This window comes from Rhinichthys klamathensis, unplaced genomic scaffold (genome assembly GCF_029890125.1).
Source record: "Rhinichthys klamathensis goyatoka isolate OS25496 unplaced genomic scaffold, OSU_Roscu_1.1 h1tg000029l_1, whole genome shotgun sequence".
Lineage (NCBI taxonomy): Eukaryota > Metazoa > Chordata > Actinopteri > Cypriniformes > Leuciscidae > Rhinichthys > Rhinichthys klamathensis.
Genome location: NW_026606579.1, coordinates 3,197,082 through 3,215,981, shown reverse-complemented (window position 1 = coordinate 3,215,981; position 18,900 = coordinate 3,197,082). Strand labels below are relative to the sequence as shown.

Genomic DNA, 18,900 nt, shown 5'->3' with positions numbered 1-18,900 from the left:
AATGCCCCTTTCTCCGCGAGGCTTCATTCCTCTGTCTCCGCGTCGCTCTCCCAAGTGGACGGCGCCGCCGAGAAGGGATACAGCTCTATTCCAAAGGTCGAGGAAGCTGTCGCAGCGCACCTTTGCCCGCCCTCCACGAGATGGCGCTCAAAGTCTGCCCTACCATCTAAAGCCTGCAGGACCACATCTGCCCTTGTCGGTCGCGCTTACGCCGCCGCTGGACAAGCAGCTTCTGCCCTGCACTCAATGGCTGCAGGGCTTAAAGTATTCCGGCACCGTGCCGGATCTCCGGCGTGCGGCCGTGAGGAAAAAATTATTATTTTCACATGCGATTCATTTTTGTCCAGTTAACGTGTTAAAATATTTAAGCAATTAATGCAGCATCCGTTCTTTCTGTCATCCTTTAGCTAGGGTTATGATCACGCTCTTATTCACGCAAATGCTTTAAACCACTCATGCTCGACAAGACAAAAGAGAACGCGCTTTCAGCACACACACACACACACACACACGAGACGCACAGAAAGACGCGCGCCAGTATCAAGTTCTCTTTCGCGCTTGAACGAACAATAACACACACATTTATGCCAAAATATCAGTTTTGTCGAGTATCCTCACAAGAACAGTCTTAAATGAGTTAAATACAATCTTAAATGGAAGTAAATAGTAGTGAGAGAATAAGATGCGTGAGATCCTGTCAGCAGCGGCAGATCTTAAAGTGACAGGAGCCATTAATTCTGTCTGTCTGTAAAGTTAACCTAAAGAACAGAGAGAACAGAGAAAATTACTAACTGCCCTCGACTAAAGAACGCTTGTAGCTTTGATAAGGATTAATCTATATTTCATTTAAAATGTATGCAGTGCGGACTGTTTTATAACCTTATTCAATTTCTGTATGGTACAGGTAAATTACATTTATTATGGGTTTAAGTGAGGATTGTTTTAAGTTCACTTAAATTAAAGGTTTTTATATTTTTTGAAGCCTAATGTTTAAAATTTGGGGGAAAATCATTTAGATAATCAGTAGATATAATATGAGTGATACTGGCTTTCATTCATAAAAAGACGGCATTAAAATACAGCTGTAATACTTGAAAATAAATGGTGCCATTGAAGATAAGTTCATCTGCCCACCCCCCAAAAAAAGTTCAGGCTCAGGAATTTTTTTCACTTTAACCCCTGTGGCTGTTCTGCAAATTCTCTGCCGATCTCCTCCGTGAGTGGGACGAGAAAGTCCGGGACCCAGCTGCCGTTACGGACCTGAGGAGCGCGACGGATCTCTCCCTTCGCGCTACTAAGTCTGCGGCCCAGGTCCTGGGGAGATGCATGGCCTCGTTAACTGTAACTGAGAGGCACCTTTGGCTGACGCTGGCTGACATGAGAGAGTCTGAGCGATCCGTTTTCCTCGACGCCCCTCTCTCACACTGCAGAAAACGTCGCAAGCCATGAACCTGTTCCTGCTGCGTCGCGCTAGCTCCGCTGCAGGTCGCTCACGTGACCAGCCGCCTGCACGAGCCGCCACGCAGCGCCCAGCTCAGCCCAGACAGAACAGCCACTCTTCGCAGCGACAGGGCGGCCGCCCTAGATCGCGCTCAGCTAACCGCAGCAGGCCGCACCCCCCACGAGGGCCTTGGCCGAAGATCGCGTTGAAACCTGAGCACGCGAAGCCCTCCTAGCACCATCAGGAGGAAAAAGACGGTTGTGTCTCGCCGCGGCCGGACCACCGTCAAAACTTCTAGCCCTGTCAGTCCCCTCATCTCAGGCTACTACAGTGGATCATTTAGCAGTCAACAAGTCGGTTACACAACCCTGCACACAAACGCCGTTTTTACGGCGACCCAGAGAAATCTCATAAAAAGCAGGTTCTCTGGTTATCCGACTCATGCCGAAGGTGTTTGTGTAGTAAAAGTGCCCACAACCCAATGTTCACCCCTACATGTAAGCACAACACTTCCCGTGCCCCACATAGAGCCCACTCTCATGAAGCAGGCAAATGCTGCTCGAGTGTTGCCCATAGCAGATGTGCCCACGTGCCCACATCTATTATCTGCCCGCTCTGTCACACGGCCAAGCCGCGCGCTTCAAACAGTGACGACAGTGAAAGCAGAAGTAGCACACCATACTGGATTTGAGGCATGTGAACAAAGCTCTTATGAAAAGACCGTTCAAAATGCTTACAACCAGACAACTCCTCGCGCACATTCGCCAGGGGGACTGGTTTATATCTCTCGATCTGAAAGATGCCTATTTCCAGATTCAGATAATACCCCGTCACAGGCCATTCTTGAGATTCGCCTTCGACGATCGGGTTCATCAATACACCGTCCTGCCGTTCGGCCTGTCCTTAGCACCCCGTACATTCACGAAGTGCATGGACGCGGCTCTCGCCCCCTTGAGAACTCAGGGTGTGCGAATTTTGAACTATCTGGACGATTGGTTGATTCTAGCACAGTCAGAGACAGAGCTATTATCTCACAGAACTGCGCTTCTCAGCCATCTGAAATGCCTAGGTCTCACGGTCAACTGGACCAAGAGCTCATTACTGCCCTGTCAGTCAATTTCCTTTTTAGGAATAGATCTGGACTCAGTGACCATGACGGCTCGCCTGTCTACACAGCACGCGCGCTACGTCCGGCAACTGGCCATGTCATTCACGGCGGGCAGCGTTTCCCCTCTGAAAAAATTCCAGAGGATGCTAGGCTTGATGGCTTCAGCCTCGGCGGTACTCTAGCTAGGTTTACTACGCATGCGCCCGCTACAGCACTGGCTGGCCGCGCGTGTGCCACACCGAGCTTGGAAGTCGGGTCGCGAGCGGATCAGAGTGACTCAGAGCTGTATTACAGCTCTGCAGCCCTGGTCAGCGGCCGACTGGTACCAGAGGGGAGTGACTATGGGGGCGGTCTCATACAGGAAGGTCATCTCGACGGACGCGTCCAACTCAGGTTGGGGCGCCATCCTCGAGGGCAGACCAGTCTTCGGCCTGGGGTCAGACCGGGAAAAACTCCTCCATATAAACTGTCTGGAAATGATAGCGGTCGAGAACGCGCTGAAACGCTTCCTCCCGCTCATTCAGGACCACCATGTTCTAGTCCGCTCGGACAACATGTCTGTGATATCCTATTTAAATTGTCAGGGCGGTGTCAGATCCAGGAACCGCTGCAATCTGGCGGAACGCCTCCTCGTTTGGTCTCAGCACCATCTGCGCTCACTGAGAGCTGCACATGTGCCGGGTCACCTGAACGAGGGCCCAGACAGACTGTCCAGGGACAACGTTCCCCCGGGAGAATGGTCACTGCACCCCCAACCAGTCCAGTTATTATGGCGCCTTTTCGGCAAAGCGGAAATCGACCTTTTTGCGTCACAAGACAACGCTCACTGCCTGACGTTCTTTTCAAAGGACAGGGACGCGCTGGCCCGGACATGGCCCAGCCGTCCGCTATATGCATTTCCTCCGGTATCTCTGTTACCACAGGTGATCAAGAGAATCAGGGTGTAAGACTGGAAGAACTGGTTGATGGAATCAACCTCACCACAGGTCTATAAGACAAAGGACCTTGCTTGCACACTAACATTTGAACATCTCACACACACACACACCCTGCACCCCCCTTCCTCTGAGCACCTTATCTACATTTTCTCTCTCTCTCAGTCAGTAACACTAAAAACTCACACAAGAATATATACACTCACCGGCCACTTTATTAGGTACCCCATGCTAGTAACGGGTTGGACCCCCTTTTGCCTTCAGAACTGCCTCAATTCTTCGTGGCATAGATTCAACAAGGTGCTGGAAGCATTCCTCAGGGAGTTTGGTCCATATTGACATGATGGCATCACACAGTTGCCGGAGATTTGTCGGCTGCACATCCATGATGCGAATCTCCCGTTCCACCACATCCCAAAGATGTTCTATTGGGTTGAGATCTGGTGACTGTGGAGGCCATTTTAGTACAGTGAACTCATTGTCATGTTCAAGAAACCAATTTGAAATGATTAGAGCTTTTTGACATGGTGGAAGTAGCCATCAGAGGATGGGTACATGGTGGCCATAAAGGGATGGACATGGTCAGAAACAATGCTCAGGTAGGCCGTGGCATTTAAACGATGCCCAATTGGCACTAAGGGGCCTAAAGTGTGCCAGGAAAACATCCCCCACACCATTACACCACCACCACCAGCCTGCACAGTGGTAACAAGGCATGATGGTTCCATGTTCTCATTCTGTTTACGCCAAATTCTGACTCTAACATCTGAATGTCTCAACAGAAATCGAGACTCATCAGACCAGGCAACATTTTTCCAGTCTTCAACTGTTCAATTTTGGTGAGCTCTTGCAAATTGTAGCCTCTTTTTCCTATTTGTAGTGGAGATGAGTGGTACCCGGTGGAGTCTTCTGCTGTTGTAGTCCATCCGCCTCAAGGTTGTGCGTGTTGTGGCTTCACAAATGCTTTGCTGCATACCTCGGTTGTAACGAGTGGTTATTTCAGTCACTGTTGCCCTTCTATCAGCTCGAACCAGTCTGGCCATTCTCCTCTGACCTCTGGCATCAACAAGGCATTTCCGCCCACAGAACTGCCGCTCACTGGATGTTTTTTCTTTTTCGGACCATTCTCTGTAAACCCTAGAGATGGTTGTGCGTGAAAATCCCAGTAGATTAGCAGTTTCTGAAATACTCAGACCAGCCCTTCTGGCACCAACAATCATGCCACGTTCAAAGTCACTCAAATCAACTTTCTTCCCCATACTGATGCTCGGTTTGAACTGCAGGAGATTGTCTTGACCATGTCTACATGCCTAAATGCACTGAGTTGCCGCCATGTGATTGGCTGCTTAGAAATTAAGTGTTAACGAGCAGTTGGACAGGTGTACCTAATAAAGTGGCCGGTGAGTGTATGGTTTTAATGTGAAAGTGATTATCTTTAAGGATTGTTTAGTATCATTTTAAAGGTCTCAGGGTGACTGGTACAAATGTCTCATTCCCAAAGAAGTAAATCAAAGGGTAATAAAGTTCTTAAGAATATAGAAATATCTTGCACACAGAAGGGTGTGTCTTTGAGTTAACACCTTCTTATCATTTGTCTGAATGCTAATTTTCACTGTTCCTAGCAAAAACTTCTATCCTCAGTAAGTCTGAGGAGGGGACCACAGTAAATTTCCACTAAACTCATGTTTTACATATCAAAGGAGGTCTGGATATATAATGAAATGCAACGTTCAGGGCTCTATTCTGTATTCAGATTAGCCCGTGTGGTTGAGGGTCTCGCGACTCTCAGCTCACGTAGCCATACAATGTCGGGTAAAAGATTTTCCTCTTTGTTCTAGAACATTTGATGGTTTGCATTGATAATCTTTCAATTGATTATGGAATTGTAATAATACATTTACCTATTATATTTGATTATTCTAATAGACTTTATTTTCATTGGAGTTAAAAGGAATAGTCAAACATTAACGTATATTTAATGATGCACAGATATCATTGAAAAACCTTTTCATTTTATGGAGTCAGATGAAACGAGTTAATACATAAGATAAAATGTATTGCATTTAATTAAAAATCCCTCTTCCTGCCATGGGAAGAGACGGAACACGCGTGAGACCTTCACCTCTAATCGAGTACCGCCATTGGATCGAATTAGAAGGCCTTACAAGGGAAACGCGCCATTCAGTGCTCCTCATAGCCCCGCGATGGGAGAACCAGACTTGGTTCCCAGAGCTAATGCGGCTGTCACAAACAGCCCCATTGCCTGTCCCGCTGAGAGCAGACCTCCTCTCTCAAGCGCGCGGCTCGATCTGGTATCCCCACCCGGAGCGTTGGTCGCTACACGTGTGGGTGATCAACGGGTATCCCTGCCAGACGCAGTAATGAACACAATCTCGAGGTCTAGAGCACCTTCTACCAGAAGGCTCTACGCGTCCAAATGGTCTGTGTTCTCTAAGTGGTGCACTAACAAAAACCTTGATCCGCGAACGTGTGGGGTCCCGCGGCTGCTCAGTTTCCTTCAGGAGCTGCTGGATAGAGGCAGATCCTCCTCCACGCTCAAAGTCTATGTGGCGGCTGTAGCAGCATTCTCTGAATCAATGCACGGCCAGTCAATAGGCAGAAACGTGCTTATCATCCGCTTCCTCAGAGGAGCCAGAAGGATGAAGCCCCCGCGCCCCCCTCGGTTCCTATGTGGGACCTCTCACTGGTCCTAGAGGCCCTGAAAGCATTCCCCTTTCAACCCCTGGACACAGCGGACCTGAAATACCTGTCGCTCAAAGCTGTTTTTCTGATCGCACTGTCATCAGTCAGACGCGTGGGGGATTTACACGCGCTGTCTGTAAGCGCGTCGTGTCTTGAGTTTGGCTCGAATGACTCAAAAGTCATCCTCAAGCCTAGACATGGTTTCTCAAAGTGGTTGGCACCCCATTCAGAGCACAGGTCATTTCTCTATCGGCTCTGCCAGCATCCGATAGTGAAAGTGATGTTAATCTCCTCTGCCCAGTCAGAGCTCTGATATTGTACATTACGCCCCATTCAGGCGCTCTGAGCAGCTGTTTGTTTCGTTTGGTGGGCGCACTAAGGGTATCGCCTCCTCGAAACAGAGCCTGTCCAGGTGGATAGTAGACGCAATCGCAGCCGCTTACACGGCAATAGGTCTGCAGTGCCCCTTGGGCATCAGGGCTCATTCCACTAGAGGCGTGGCCTCGTCGTGGGCATGGTCAAGTGGAATTTTCATTCAAGACATATGTGTGGCGGCGGGCTGGTCCTCTCCGTCCACCTTTGTCAGGTTTTATAGCCCAGAAGTTCCCGCCCTGCAGGCGAAACTGCTGTCTGTTTAAGTGAGAGGCTAGCACTGTCCAGATACTATCATGCGCAGACTACCCTCACGTGAATTCAGCTCTTTTGGTTGAGCTGCACTGTTTCAGGTTATGTGCTATATATGTGTGCTATATATGCCTATACACCGGCCACACACGGCCGCTCTGTATTGACTGTCAGTGCTTGTTTACATGCGCTTATACGTTCATGGTACTCGCGCTTATGCTCACGCTTATGTACATGCGTGTTATTCCCCCTTTCTGGGTTCACAGAAGTGTTGTGACTCATAAGGTGGATGCGGGTGCGCACGGCGTGGACAATGGGTTCCCGTAGCGTAAGCTAAACTTACGCAATACGAGAGAACCTCTCGTAAGAGAACGATACTGGTTACTAACGTAACCTCGGTTCTCTCTAGAAGAGGGAACGAGTATTGCGTAACCCGCCATGCTAAACGCCACCAGCGCTATTTCGCTTCAGTCGATGAAAACCAGAGAATCAGCCTCCGAGCCCCACTTATATACACTAAGCCACGCCCATTCTGGCGGGCTATGACGCGGCGAAGGCGCTGATTGGACGTGACGTCACGTCGGGCTCACTGGTAGGCTGTGCAGTTCCCGCAGAGCAGCCTATGGGCGCGCTAGAATGCCCGCTCTAGGTCTGCTAGCTGCTGCTCTGCGTTGACAACATGTACAAAATTAAGGATAATTTTTGGCTTCAATATCTCGAGAAGATGAATCTTTCCCGCAGCGTAAGCTAAACTTACGCAATACTCGTTCCCTCTTCTAGAGAGAACCGAGGTTACGTTACCAACCAGTATCGTTTTTTGTCATGATTTGAGCGTTTAGAAACAAAATGTCATGAGACAGATGTTGTCAGATTGAATTGGTGATTTCAAATATAAAATGTATTCGTAATTTGGAAAAGTTTCCCTAAAGAGAGATAGGTGCTGTGCTTGCATGACTTAAAATAGCATTTCAAAGATGGCTGCCGAGTGAAATGACTCGCCTCAAAGGGACTTCGGTGTGTGTAACTCACCAGTGTACTTGCCGCCGTGGAAGGTCATGGGGAAACCGGAGGCGCCGCCAGCGAAGTCGCTCATCATCACATCAACACCGTGAGGGAGACGTCCATTGTTTGGTCTGGTGCAGTCCACCGTATTCAGGATCATGTGACCTTGAATGGTGATTTATTTTTTATTTTTTTAAAATTTATCCAACCTATTAGCAATGTTGTGCATTTCTGAGGGACCTTAGCCTCTTTATTGAGGACAAAAACTATCTGTTGAAGACAATCTGTTTGTAGGTGATTCATCATTTTTTTGGACATTATTTAACTGTATTATCTTAACATATTTATGGAGGGTGACACTTTCACAACCTTTGAACGGAATAAATTATGTTTGGTTTATCTACACTTGAAATTTTCCCTAACGGCAGTTATTGACTTAATGTGACCTGGATGTACTTTACATCACATGGTATAGATAAAGGCAACCGAAATTCTTTCTATGACCTCACTTTGTTCGTCTCATCTTATTTTAATCATTAATTTGTTACTTATTTTTCATACTTAATTAGATCATTAGTAACATATAGTACATACACTCTTAGTCCTTCCTCAAACAGAGGAATAATATAGGGTCACATCAAGTCAGGTCACTTTTATTTATATAGTGCTTTATACAATAAAAATAGTTTCAAAGCAGCTTTACAGGGATAAACAGGAAAAATCAGTCTGAATGAGCAGCAAAATACCTTTATACTCCACAATCAAGCAGGTGTCCATCTCAGGATGAACTCCGTCCATCAGAATCATAAATCTCAGGTGATCATCGACCTTTCAAATGATTCAAAAGCCGAGATCAAAAAAACTAGAACACGTGAAAAAGAGCAAAAGGGAAAAAAGCCACCGTATCACTTACATTCTGCCACACACCGAACGGCACCACGTTGATGTTTGTTAAATTCACTCCACTTTTCTCCAGATACCTGCAACAAAACACAGACAAACGGTTTTCCTGCAAGTCAGATGGTCCCCGGATCGCAGGATTCCTCTAGAGCAGGGTTTCCCAAACGGGTTAATTAAAAACTAAGGTCACACTTTAGTTTAGGGTCCAATTCTCACTATTAGCTACGACTTTTGCCTCAATAAACGCCTAATTACTGCTTAGTAATAGTTCGGTAGTTGTTAAGTTTAGGTATTGGGTGGATTAAAGGGCATATTGCAGGTTTGAGGACCCAACGAGTCAATGTATAGAAAAATAATGTAGGAACTAGATTTTCTTTAAAATATACTTATAAATACGCTACAGAAGCTTCTGGAGTCGTTTTTGTGAGAAAATTTTACTTCCGCGTCTGAAAATGGCCGTGGCGGGCGTGACATAACGGGCGGGAGAGCGGTTGATTCAAACAACAGGAAAACAATGGATCGCAATGACATTTCGGAGGCTGAGGAAGTACTTACTCGTATGACGGACCACAGCCATACAATTATGAGCCTGCTATGCTGCCAAGAGAGTAGCAGGGACAGGCCAGGATTAATGTTAGACAGAACGGTCAGAGACACATTGAGTTGTGGTGTGAGGAGAACCAGTGGAGAACAGGACAGGTGTCTTGGTGAGAGACGTGCTTATAGATACACGTTCGCTAACGATATACACTGTGCTCACAATATTGTACAGATTATTACCATCGTATATCAGGCCAGCAGACATTAGTATTTTTAGGGTAGATTTATACTATTAAATGTATAAAAACTATACTTGAGTATATTTCTATTGTAGCCTACTAAAAACATACCCAAGCACATTTTTAATACATATTTTTCACCTGGGTTATAACATAAACAGAAAATTAAAGATTTGAATATTTAAACAACCTGAGTAATTTTGTTTTTCAATTACAAGTTGCCTCTATTTAGGGAATGACTACCTATATCACACTATTTCATGCCATTGGTACAGTATTAGACGATCAATATTTTTGCTTCGGCATCCCATGTTGAACTCCATCATATCGCCGGGATGATAATCCTCCGATCTGAAGTGAACGCTACACACGATCTGAAGTGAAAGCTACACACGACCGCGTTTCTCGAAGCCGATGCGGAAGAAAAATCCCGTCTCTTCACCTGCACAAACCGCACCAGGCACGAAAGATATACAACAACACCGTCCCTTTTCTTGTTATGGAAACCTGTGGACTCGATGTCCTGACAGGCCGGAGTTTTTGCAACCTCCACACACAATAATTTACCATGACGATGATAAATTAAAATACAAAAACTACCGAAAACACACTGACTCACGGCCGCTCTCACTGAACACCAGCCTACTCTGCACTGAGCCGAGGCTGAGGCTCCCTAGCGTGACGTAAAATGACGCGATTTTGAAAAAAAAAAAGCCGTTTTTACGAGCAGTCCAAGAAACGCTCACTTTATCTACTAAATTAGTGCCCTCATGTCGTTTTAAAACATTTTAAATCCTGCATTAACTTTTCATATGGTATTTTCATACAAGGTTATATATTAATTTAGATTTTTTTTTTTTACCTGCAATATGCTCTTTAAGGGATGTAGAATATGGCCATGCAGAATAAGGCGTATAATATGTGCTTTATAAGTACTAATAAACAGCTAATATAATATGCATGCTAATAAGCAACTCGTTCATAGTGAGAATTGGATCCTAAACTAAAGTGTAACCGAAATTAATAATTAAATCATAAAAATGTAAAATTGAAAACCTCTGAACTGTTACCCCCCTTTTTGAACATAGATGTGAAAAGCACTATCCGTTCTTAAAGGGATAGTGCTTTGTAAGTGCAAAAAAAAAACTATTTACCACTTTATTTACAAGATATGTATCTCCAATGTAGGTTCACAAGAGCAGATGTTGAATGCGCGTTGGAGATAAATATATTGTAAATAAAGTGATAAATTATGTTTTTTTTGCACAAACAAAGCACTCCCGTCACTTCATAAAATTGAGGTTAAACCACTAGAGTCACATGGATTACTTAAATGATGTCTTTATTATCTTTCTGGGGCTTGAAACTGGTAGTTGCGTAGCTGTCAGTGGAGGGACAGAAAGCTCTCAGATTTCATTAAAAAGACGAACGAAAGTCTTACGGGTTTGGAACGACATGAGGGTGAGTAATTAATGACAGAATTTTAATTTTTGGTATCCAATTAAATGGTTGTAATTCATGAATGCAAGTGTAAAAAGTTGCGAACTGAAGGCTTAAATGCACAGACTAAGTAGCCTAATCTAATGTAAACTTACTTACCTAATGTGTTCAGTCTAGTGTTTCATCGCCATCTAATGGGCTGGCAGCAGAATACAGCGTTTTTAGTCGTTTTTGCAGATCCGTGTGAATGGGGATGTTTTGACAATGGTGTCGTCTGTACGCGGAAAACTCAAAGGAAAAACTTCTCAGTTTTAAGCATATCGCTGTTGTGTAAACGTGCCCTTATATGCACAGGGAACTCAGAACCAAAACACAACGAAACTAAACCTACACGTTACAATTTTTACACACACAAAGTATTATTAATATTATTATTATTATTATAGTAGTAGTATGCAAATGTGCTGTTAAATTAAATAGTAACTTAAAATGTCAGATGTATACTTAAAGAAAATATTTGAGTTCAAAGGGGTTTAGCTGACGAAAATTTATGTTTGTAATTTTTATGCTTCAAAAGTATTAGCTGCAATAACTCTTAAAAATAAAGATTCAAAAAGGGGTATTTTGCCATAAAATAACCTTTCAGTGAACAGTTCTTAAAAGAGCCTTTTTCCACTATTAAATAACATTTTGTGGAATGGAAAGATTCCATTGATGTTAAAGATTCTTCTTGGAATTTTTTTTTTTTTTTTTTTTAAGTGTATGAAGTCGTTTGCTCTAGAGTTCAGACTCACCAGAACACCGGCCGTGAAGTGTCTCCGACATAAATGGGAATATCTGGACGCTTTTTGGAAAGACGTCGCAACGTTGGGTAGCTGATAGAAAAAATATGCAAAACATATTTTTTGCATAATATAATTTATTATAAGGAATATAATATATGCAGTTGAAGTGTTGTGGTGGATCAGACTGTAACCTCAGGTGATCTGAATGCATGTGGCTGATGTAAATGAGATCTGCCTGACTGAGTCTGTCCATGGCATCAGATGGAGGTTCATGAGCGAGCCACCAGCCTCTGGCAAACGCTGGTCCAGTGAGCCACGGGTCAAACATCATCGTCTTGTTCCCCGCTTTAAGCTCCATACACGCGTGCGTGATGTATGTCAGCTGAAACAAACACACACAGAGAGTATTTATGAATTGAATGCATTTCATGGCAACATACAATGTGAAAAAACATGTTAGCATCATGCTAATTCATGTTAGCAATATATTAAAACGTTACCAAATTGCTAAATAATGCTAAACACATGCTAACAGCATGATAAAACATGCTAGCATTGTTATAAAAGTTTGTCACAGCGAACTTTCAATTTAAAATAGCTGTTATGATATGTTATAATAGCTGTCTTAAAGGATTAGTTCACTTTTAAAAAAAACTTTTGCTGATAATTTACTCACCCCCATGTCATCCAAGATGTCCATGTCTTTCTTTCTTCAGTCGAAAAGAAATTAAGGTTTTTGATGAAAACATTCCAGGATTTTTCTCCATATAATGGACTTAAATGGGAACCATACGGTCCAAGGTCCAAAATACAGTTAATAACAGTTTCAGATGCAGCTTAAAATGTCTTTAAACGACACCAGACGATGAATAAGGGTCTTATCATGCGAAACGATCGCTCATTTAACAACGTTTAAGTTTTATAAGCTCACATGCTCGCCTTTCTCTGTTCTGTGTAACTCTCCTGTTCGAACTCGTTCATCAAAATGAACAAATCTTTTTCCGAGTCAATTCGTTCATTTCGGTCGTTAAATGAATCAAATGACTCGAAAAAAGATTTGTTCATTTTGATGAACGAGTTCGAACAGGAGAGTCACATAGAACAGAGCAAGGCGGGCATGTGAGCTTATAAAACTTAAACGTTGTTATTTATTTTTTAAATGAGCGATCGTTTCGCATGATAATACCCTTATTCATCGTCTGGTGTCGTTTAAAGACATTTTAAGCTGCATCTGAAACTGTTATTAACTGTATTTTGGACCTTGGACCGTATGGTTCCCATTTAAGTCCATTATATGGAGAAAAATCCTGGAATGTTTTCATCAAAAACCGTAATTTCTTTTCGACTGAGGAAAGAAAGACATAGGCATCTTGGATGACATGGGGGTGAGTAAATTATCAGCAAAAGTTTTTTCAAAAGTGAACTACTCCTTTAAGTGTCACATGATCCTTCAGAAATCATTCTAATATGATGATTTGCTGCTGAAGTAACATTTATGATTATTATCAATGTTAAAAAAAAACAGTTGTGCTCCTTCATATTTTTGTGGAAATCATGACACTTTTTTTCACATAATTCGTTGATGAATCGAAGGTTAGAAAAAAAACAGTGTTATAGAATTTTTTTGAAACATTATAAATTATAAATGTCTTTACTGACACTTTTGTCAATTTAATGCGCCCTAGCTGAAAAATATATTAATTTATTTCAAAACCCCCAAATTGTGAATACTATCAGTAGGCTGACCTTCAAATTGGGGATATCGTGGGATAGGTACAGCATGGAAGAGGGGGTTTTGAGCTCAGTTTAGCTCCTCCTAAATGGCACAAGGCAGGCCCAGCTCAAAGGAGGAAGCTGGTAGTCAACGAGGTGCGACAGCAGGAGGAGAGGATGAGGTGTATAAAGGCCATTTCCCAGGCCAAGCAGGGAGAGTGGATGAGATGGGAGAGTGTGGAACAAGGCAAAATGGGCTGGCAAGACCTTTGGTCAATGGAAGAGAGTAGGATCAGTTTCCTTATTAGGTCAACATATGATGTTCTCCTATCACCGCAGAACCTAAACCTCTGGGTAGGAGAGGATCCCTCTTGTCCTTTGTGTTCATCACCTGCCACATTAAGGCACATTTTGACAGGATGTAAGGTGGCTCTTAGCCAAGGGCGGTTTACTTGGCGCCATGACCAAGTATTGCGATGTTTGGCTTTAGCATTGGAAGGCAAGCGTAGTATGACCAATAAGTTTGTTATGTGGGGGAAGGTGAACCCAAGCGCAGACAGCAGATGCAATGAACACAGGATTTATTGATACAAAAAACAGGAAAACAAAACCCACGAGGGGGCAAAACAAGACAGGACTATGAAGACTGATTTCCATTACACGAGAGTAGATGTTAAAACTTCATGCTGATTTGTACTCGGCTTTCGCCAAGATAAGCAAAACTAAGACGTAGCTTTACAGTAAACTATGCTTCTCCATCCATTTACGCTTCTTTCCATAAGGTAGTGTGACTCCCCTTCTGTCCGGCGTTAACGGCAGCAGTGTACTTGGCGCGTTAGCGCACGCGACGGCTGCAACTACAGGACCAGCACGACAACCGTCTGGATTGAACCGAGTAGGGGACATCTCTAGGGTCTTCAAGTGGGCACCTTCCGTCCTCAGTGTTTCGTCGACTAGCCCATGACACCTCAAGAGGGCTCGACAGTGACTCTGGCGTCCCAGAGTCACCCCCCTCCGTCCCCCACTCAACTCAGCCCAGCTTACTGACCTCTACATCCCTCCTGCTGCTGAGACCTAACCACAATATATCTCTCCGCGACCCAACCATACGCGCCAACCCGTTGACTAAGGCTGTCGAGCCCCACTGGTGCGTTAATATGCAGTTTCAGTGGACAACGGTTCCGTATGGCATACCACCTACCGCAAAACACAACATCTACCCAACCACCCGTCATTCAGGCAATATCCACAGGAACGTATACAAACAAACCAACAGACTCTTCAAGTTTTCAAGAACTCTACGAAACCGTAGCGTGGCGGCCTGTACACAGCCAGCTAGAATCTTTCCGTCTCAACCACAGCCAGTTGCTGCTCCTTTCTGCTGCTTCAGATAAGTTCTTTACTGTGCGACGCAACTCTTGGCCACTGAATCCGACGTCTCTGAGGAACCGGGTTGTAGAGTGTGCCACAAAACCTCGACAACCCACTTCCACTGGATAAACCTGGACTCTCCATCCTCGCTGTTCTGCTTCAGTGGCCAGATGAGCATACCGCAGTTTCTTCCTCTCATATGCCTCATCTACCGCATCCTCCCATGGCACTGTTAACTCTATCAGTTGAACAATGCGTGCTGATCCAGACCACAAAACAATATCTGGTCGTAGGTTAGTGGTGGCAATCTCAGGTGGAAAAATAAGCCGTTGGTCAAGATCAGCCAGCATCTTCCAGTCCCTAGCAGCTTCCAGTTGTCCTGGGCGAGAATTGGTGTTAACACCTTTTCTTGGTGGTTGCTCGCCTGGGCAGAGGAATATTGTCTTCTGCGTGTAATGTTTTGCTAGAACAGGTGGCAACTTATTGGTCATGTTACGCTTGCCTTCTAATGCTAAAGCCAAACATCGCAGTACTTGGTCATGGCGCCAAGTAAACCGACCTTGGCTAAGAGCCACCTTACATCCTGTCAAAATGTGCCTTAATGTGGCAGGTGATGAACACAAAGGACAAGAGGGATCCTCTCCTACCCAGAGGTTTAGGTTCTGCGGTGATGGGAGAACATCATATGTTGACCTAATAAGGAACCTGATCCTACTCTCTTCCATTGACCAAAGGTCTTGCCAGCCCTTCTTACGTTGTTCCACACTCTCCCATCTCATCCACTCTCCCTGCTTGGCCTGTGAAATGGCCTTTATACACCTCATCCTCTCCTCCTGCTGTCGCACCTCGTTGACTACCAGCTTCCTCCTTTGAGCTGGGCCTGCCTTGTGCCATTTAGGAGGAGCTAAACTGAGCCCAAAACCCCCTCTTCCATGCTGTACCTGTCCCACGATATCCCTAATTTGAAGGGCAGCCTTTGCCTCTACTACAGATTTCTTTGCTGACCACTTTCTACCAGTTTTTAACACAGGGGCTGCCTCCCTTACACATTTGTCGCGTGACTCTACTAAGGTCATTTCCAGTCTGACCTTGGCACACTTGAACTCCTCGGTTAAAGCAGAGACTGGCAGCTGCAATATTCCTTTACTATAAAGTCCTACTCTGCTGAGGCAGCGTGGAACTCCCAACCATTTCCTGATGTATGAACTTACCAACGCTTCCAGCTTATCCACTGTTGTTAAAGAAACCTCGTACACGGTCAGTGGCCACAGCAACCTCGGCAGTAGACCAAACTGAAAGCACCAGAGTTTTAGTTTACCAGGTAGAGCACAGCTGTTTATGCTCTTCAACCCTTCCACTGCTTGTCGTCTAACTTCTCCCACCCGAACTGTGTCCTTTAGATCCCCATCGTACCATCTCCCAAGACTCTTCACTGGCTTCTCAGAAACTGTTGGTATTGCCTCACCATTAATGAAGAATGTTTTATCTACTACCTTTCCTTTAACTATCGAGATGCTCCTTGATTTAGAGGGCTTAAATTTCATTCGTGCCCATTCAATATTATCTGTTAACTTCCCCAATAACCGATTAGTGCAGGCTACTGTTGTAGTCATGGTTGTCATGTCATCCATGTATGCTCTGATTGGTGGTAGTCGCATCCCAGAAGCCAAGCGCTCTCCTCCTACTACCCATCTTGATGCCCTCATGATTACTTCCATCGCCATGGTAAAAGCCAGTGGAGAAATGGTGCATCCTGCCATTATTCCAACCTCTAGGCATTGCCATGCAGTGCTGAATTTTGGAGTTGAGAAACTGAATTGCAAATCTCCAAAATAGGCTTTCACTAAATTTGTTATTGACATTGGTACTCTGAAAAAATCAAATGCTGCCCAAAGAAGCTCATGTGGCACTGAACCATATGCATTAGCCAAATCCAGGAATGTCACATGGAGCTCCTTCCTCTCCTTTTTAGCTGACTGAATTCGTTGCCAGATAACATTGATGTGTTCTAAGCATCCTGAGAACCCTGGAATACCCGCTTTTTGAACTGAGGTGTCAATGAAGCCATTCTTTAACAGGTAGGTGGACAATCTCTGGGCAATAATGCTGAAGAAAATCTTACCCTCAACGTTTAATAGTGAAATAGGACGAAACTGACTGATGCTTGTAGCATCTTTTTCTTTAGGTATAAAGACTCCACCTGCTCTGCGCCATGCTCTAGGTACAACCTGTTTTTCCCATGCCACTTTTATCAATTTCCACAGAATTCGCAGAACTCCTGAAGCACTCTTGTATACTCTGTACGGAACTCCATTAGGCCCTGGAGATGATGAAGCCCTTGCCTTTCTCACAGCCTGCTCTACCTCTTTCCACTTAGGTGCACAGACCTCCATTTGGTATTCTGGTGGGTTGATAGGTGGTATGTCTGATGGAATTGACATAGGCTCATGCCTTTTTGCATCTGTATGCGTGTCCTCCAAATATCTCTCTAGCTCAATCCTAGATGTTTTTAAAGTGCCATTCTTCTCACTGGTGAATAACTTCTTTACGAATTTGAATGGGTCTTTATAGAAATTAGCCCTCGCACGTTCCTTCTTTTTGTAGCGTTTCCGTAGGCGCTCAGCTCTGCGTAATGTTGCCAGCTTATCTTTTATGGCCCTTTGTAAGAGATTGAGTCCCTCCTTCTGACTTTGTTCTGCTCTTTTCCATTGCTTCCTCAGCTGTCTCCTTTCTCTAACTAACCCTTCAATTTTCTGCTGCCGTCTAGACATTCCAGGAGTAGTTTGTACTTTTTCCTTCCTTTTTTCCACACCAAACCTCTCACTTCCATATGCGTAAATGATGTCCCCAAATTTATCCAGCTTCTTTTCAACTGTACCAGTTAATCTTTCCAATGCAAAGCATAGATCTGTGTTTACCGTGTCCCATGCAGTTTTCTCACAAGCTATTGGCCATCTAACTCCAGGCCTATGCCCGTTGAGGTTCTTTTCTCTCTTATGCTGGTTAGCCTGACCGGGTTCACAAGTATGAATATGTTCATCACTAACTGTGCAAGCCCTCCTTTCGTCAATGACAGGGGTGCTGATATCCTGCGAGCTGTGGTTTGCTTCCTGTCGCTGGATTTCATTCGACTGACTTGACTGACTTCGTAAGAAGTACTGATCAATGCGAGGCCCTTGTCCCTTCCCCCTCAAGCATTTCATTTTCCCTTGATGAACCTTCAAACCCCTGACCGTTGTCACCTTGCTCCAGCCACAGACACAAACTTGGAGTTCAATGACTTTACTTACTGCAGATCTTGAACTAGTCTTACTCTCCATACTCATATCCGTTTCCATTCCTAAGTCGTTAACCATGTTGTCCAACATTGAGTCATCTTCCGCCCCCGCTCTCGCAGACTCTAGGGGTATTTTTCTCTTTAATTTCTCAGAAGCCTTGGGCGGGTGTCTCCAGCATCCTGTAAACACGGAGCTGGATACTGCCGACAAGGGTAGCTAACCCTTACCAGCCCCATTGGGGTCTCTTTCCTCCTGTCAGCTGTCTCTCCAGGCTGTCACAAGGTCTTTCCCTGGTTGCCAGCAGCACTATTCACCGCAGTCACTGGATGTATCCAGATCTTCATGATTTCCATTACACGAGAGTAGATGTTAAAACTTCATGCTGATTTGTACTCGGCTTTCGCCAAGATAAGCAAAACTAAGACGTAGCTTTACAGTAAACTATGCTTCTCCATCCATTTACGCTTCTTTCCATAAGGTAGTGTGACTCCCCTTCTGTCCGGCGTTAACGGCAGCAGTGTACTTGGCGCGTTAGCGCACGCGACGGCTGCAACTACAGGACCAGCACGACAACCGTCTGGATTGAACCGAGTAGGGGACATCTCTAGGGTCTTCAAGTGGGCACCTTCCGTCCTCAGTGTTTCGTCGACTAGCCCACGACACCTCAAGAGGGCTCGACAGTGACTCTGGCGTCCCAGAGTCACCCCCCTCCGTCCCCCACTCAACTCAGCCCAGCTTACTGACCTCTACATCCCTCCTGCTGCTGAGACCTAACCACACTAACTAGACTGAGACAGATAACTATAAGAACACAAATAACC

The 18,900-nt window shown here is 44.8% G+C and overlaps 1 protein-coding gene across 1 annotated transcript in view; it reads right to left on the bottom strand.

Moving 5' to 3' along the window:
- The window catches only part of LOC130080105 (cytidine monophosphate-N-acetylneuraminic acid hydroxylase), a 148,002-nt gene that overhangs the window by 11,810 nt on the left and 117,292 nt on the right, over positions 1-18,900 (bottom strand). The window contains exons 5-9 of the mRNA XM_056245402.1: positions 11,909-12,099; positions 11,727-11,807; positions 8,727-8,793; positions 8,560-8,641; positions 7,841-7,978 (exon numbers count right to left, since the gene is read on the bottom strand). Coding sequence (XP_056101377.1) covers positions 7,841-7,978; positions 8,560-8,641; positions 8,727-8,793; positions 11,727-11,807; positions 11,909-12,099 — 559 coding nt within the window. The remainder of the gene's footprint in view (positions 1-7,840; positions 7,979-8,559; positions 8,642-8,726; positions 8,794-11,726; positions 11,808-11,908; positions 12,100-18,900) is intronic.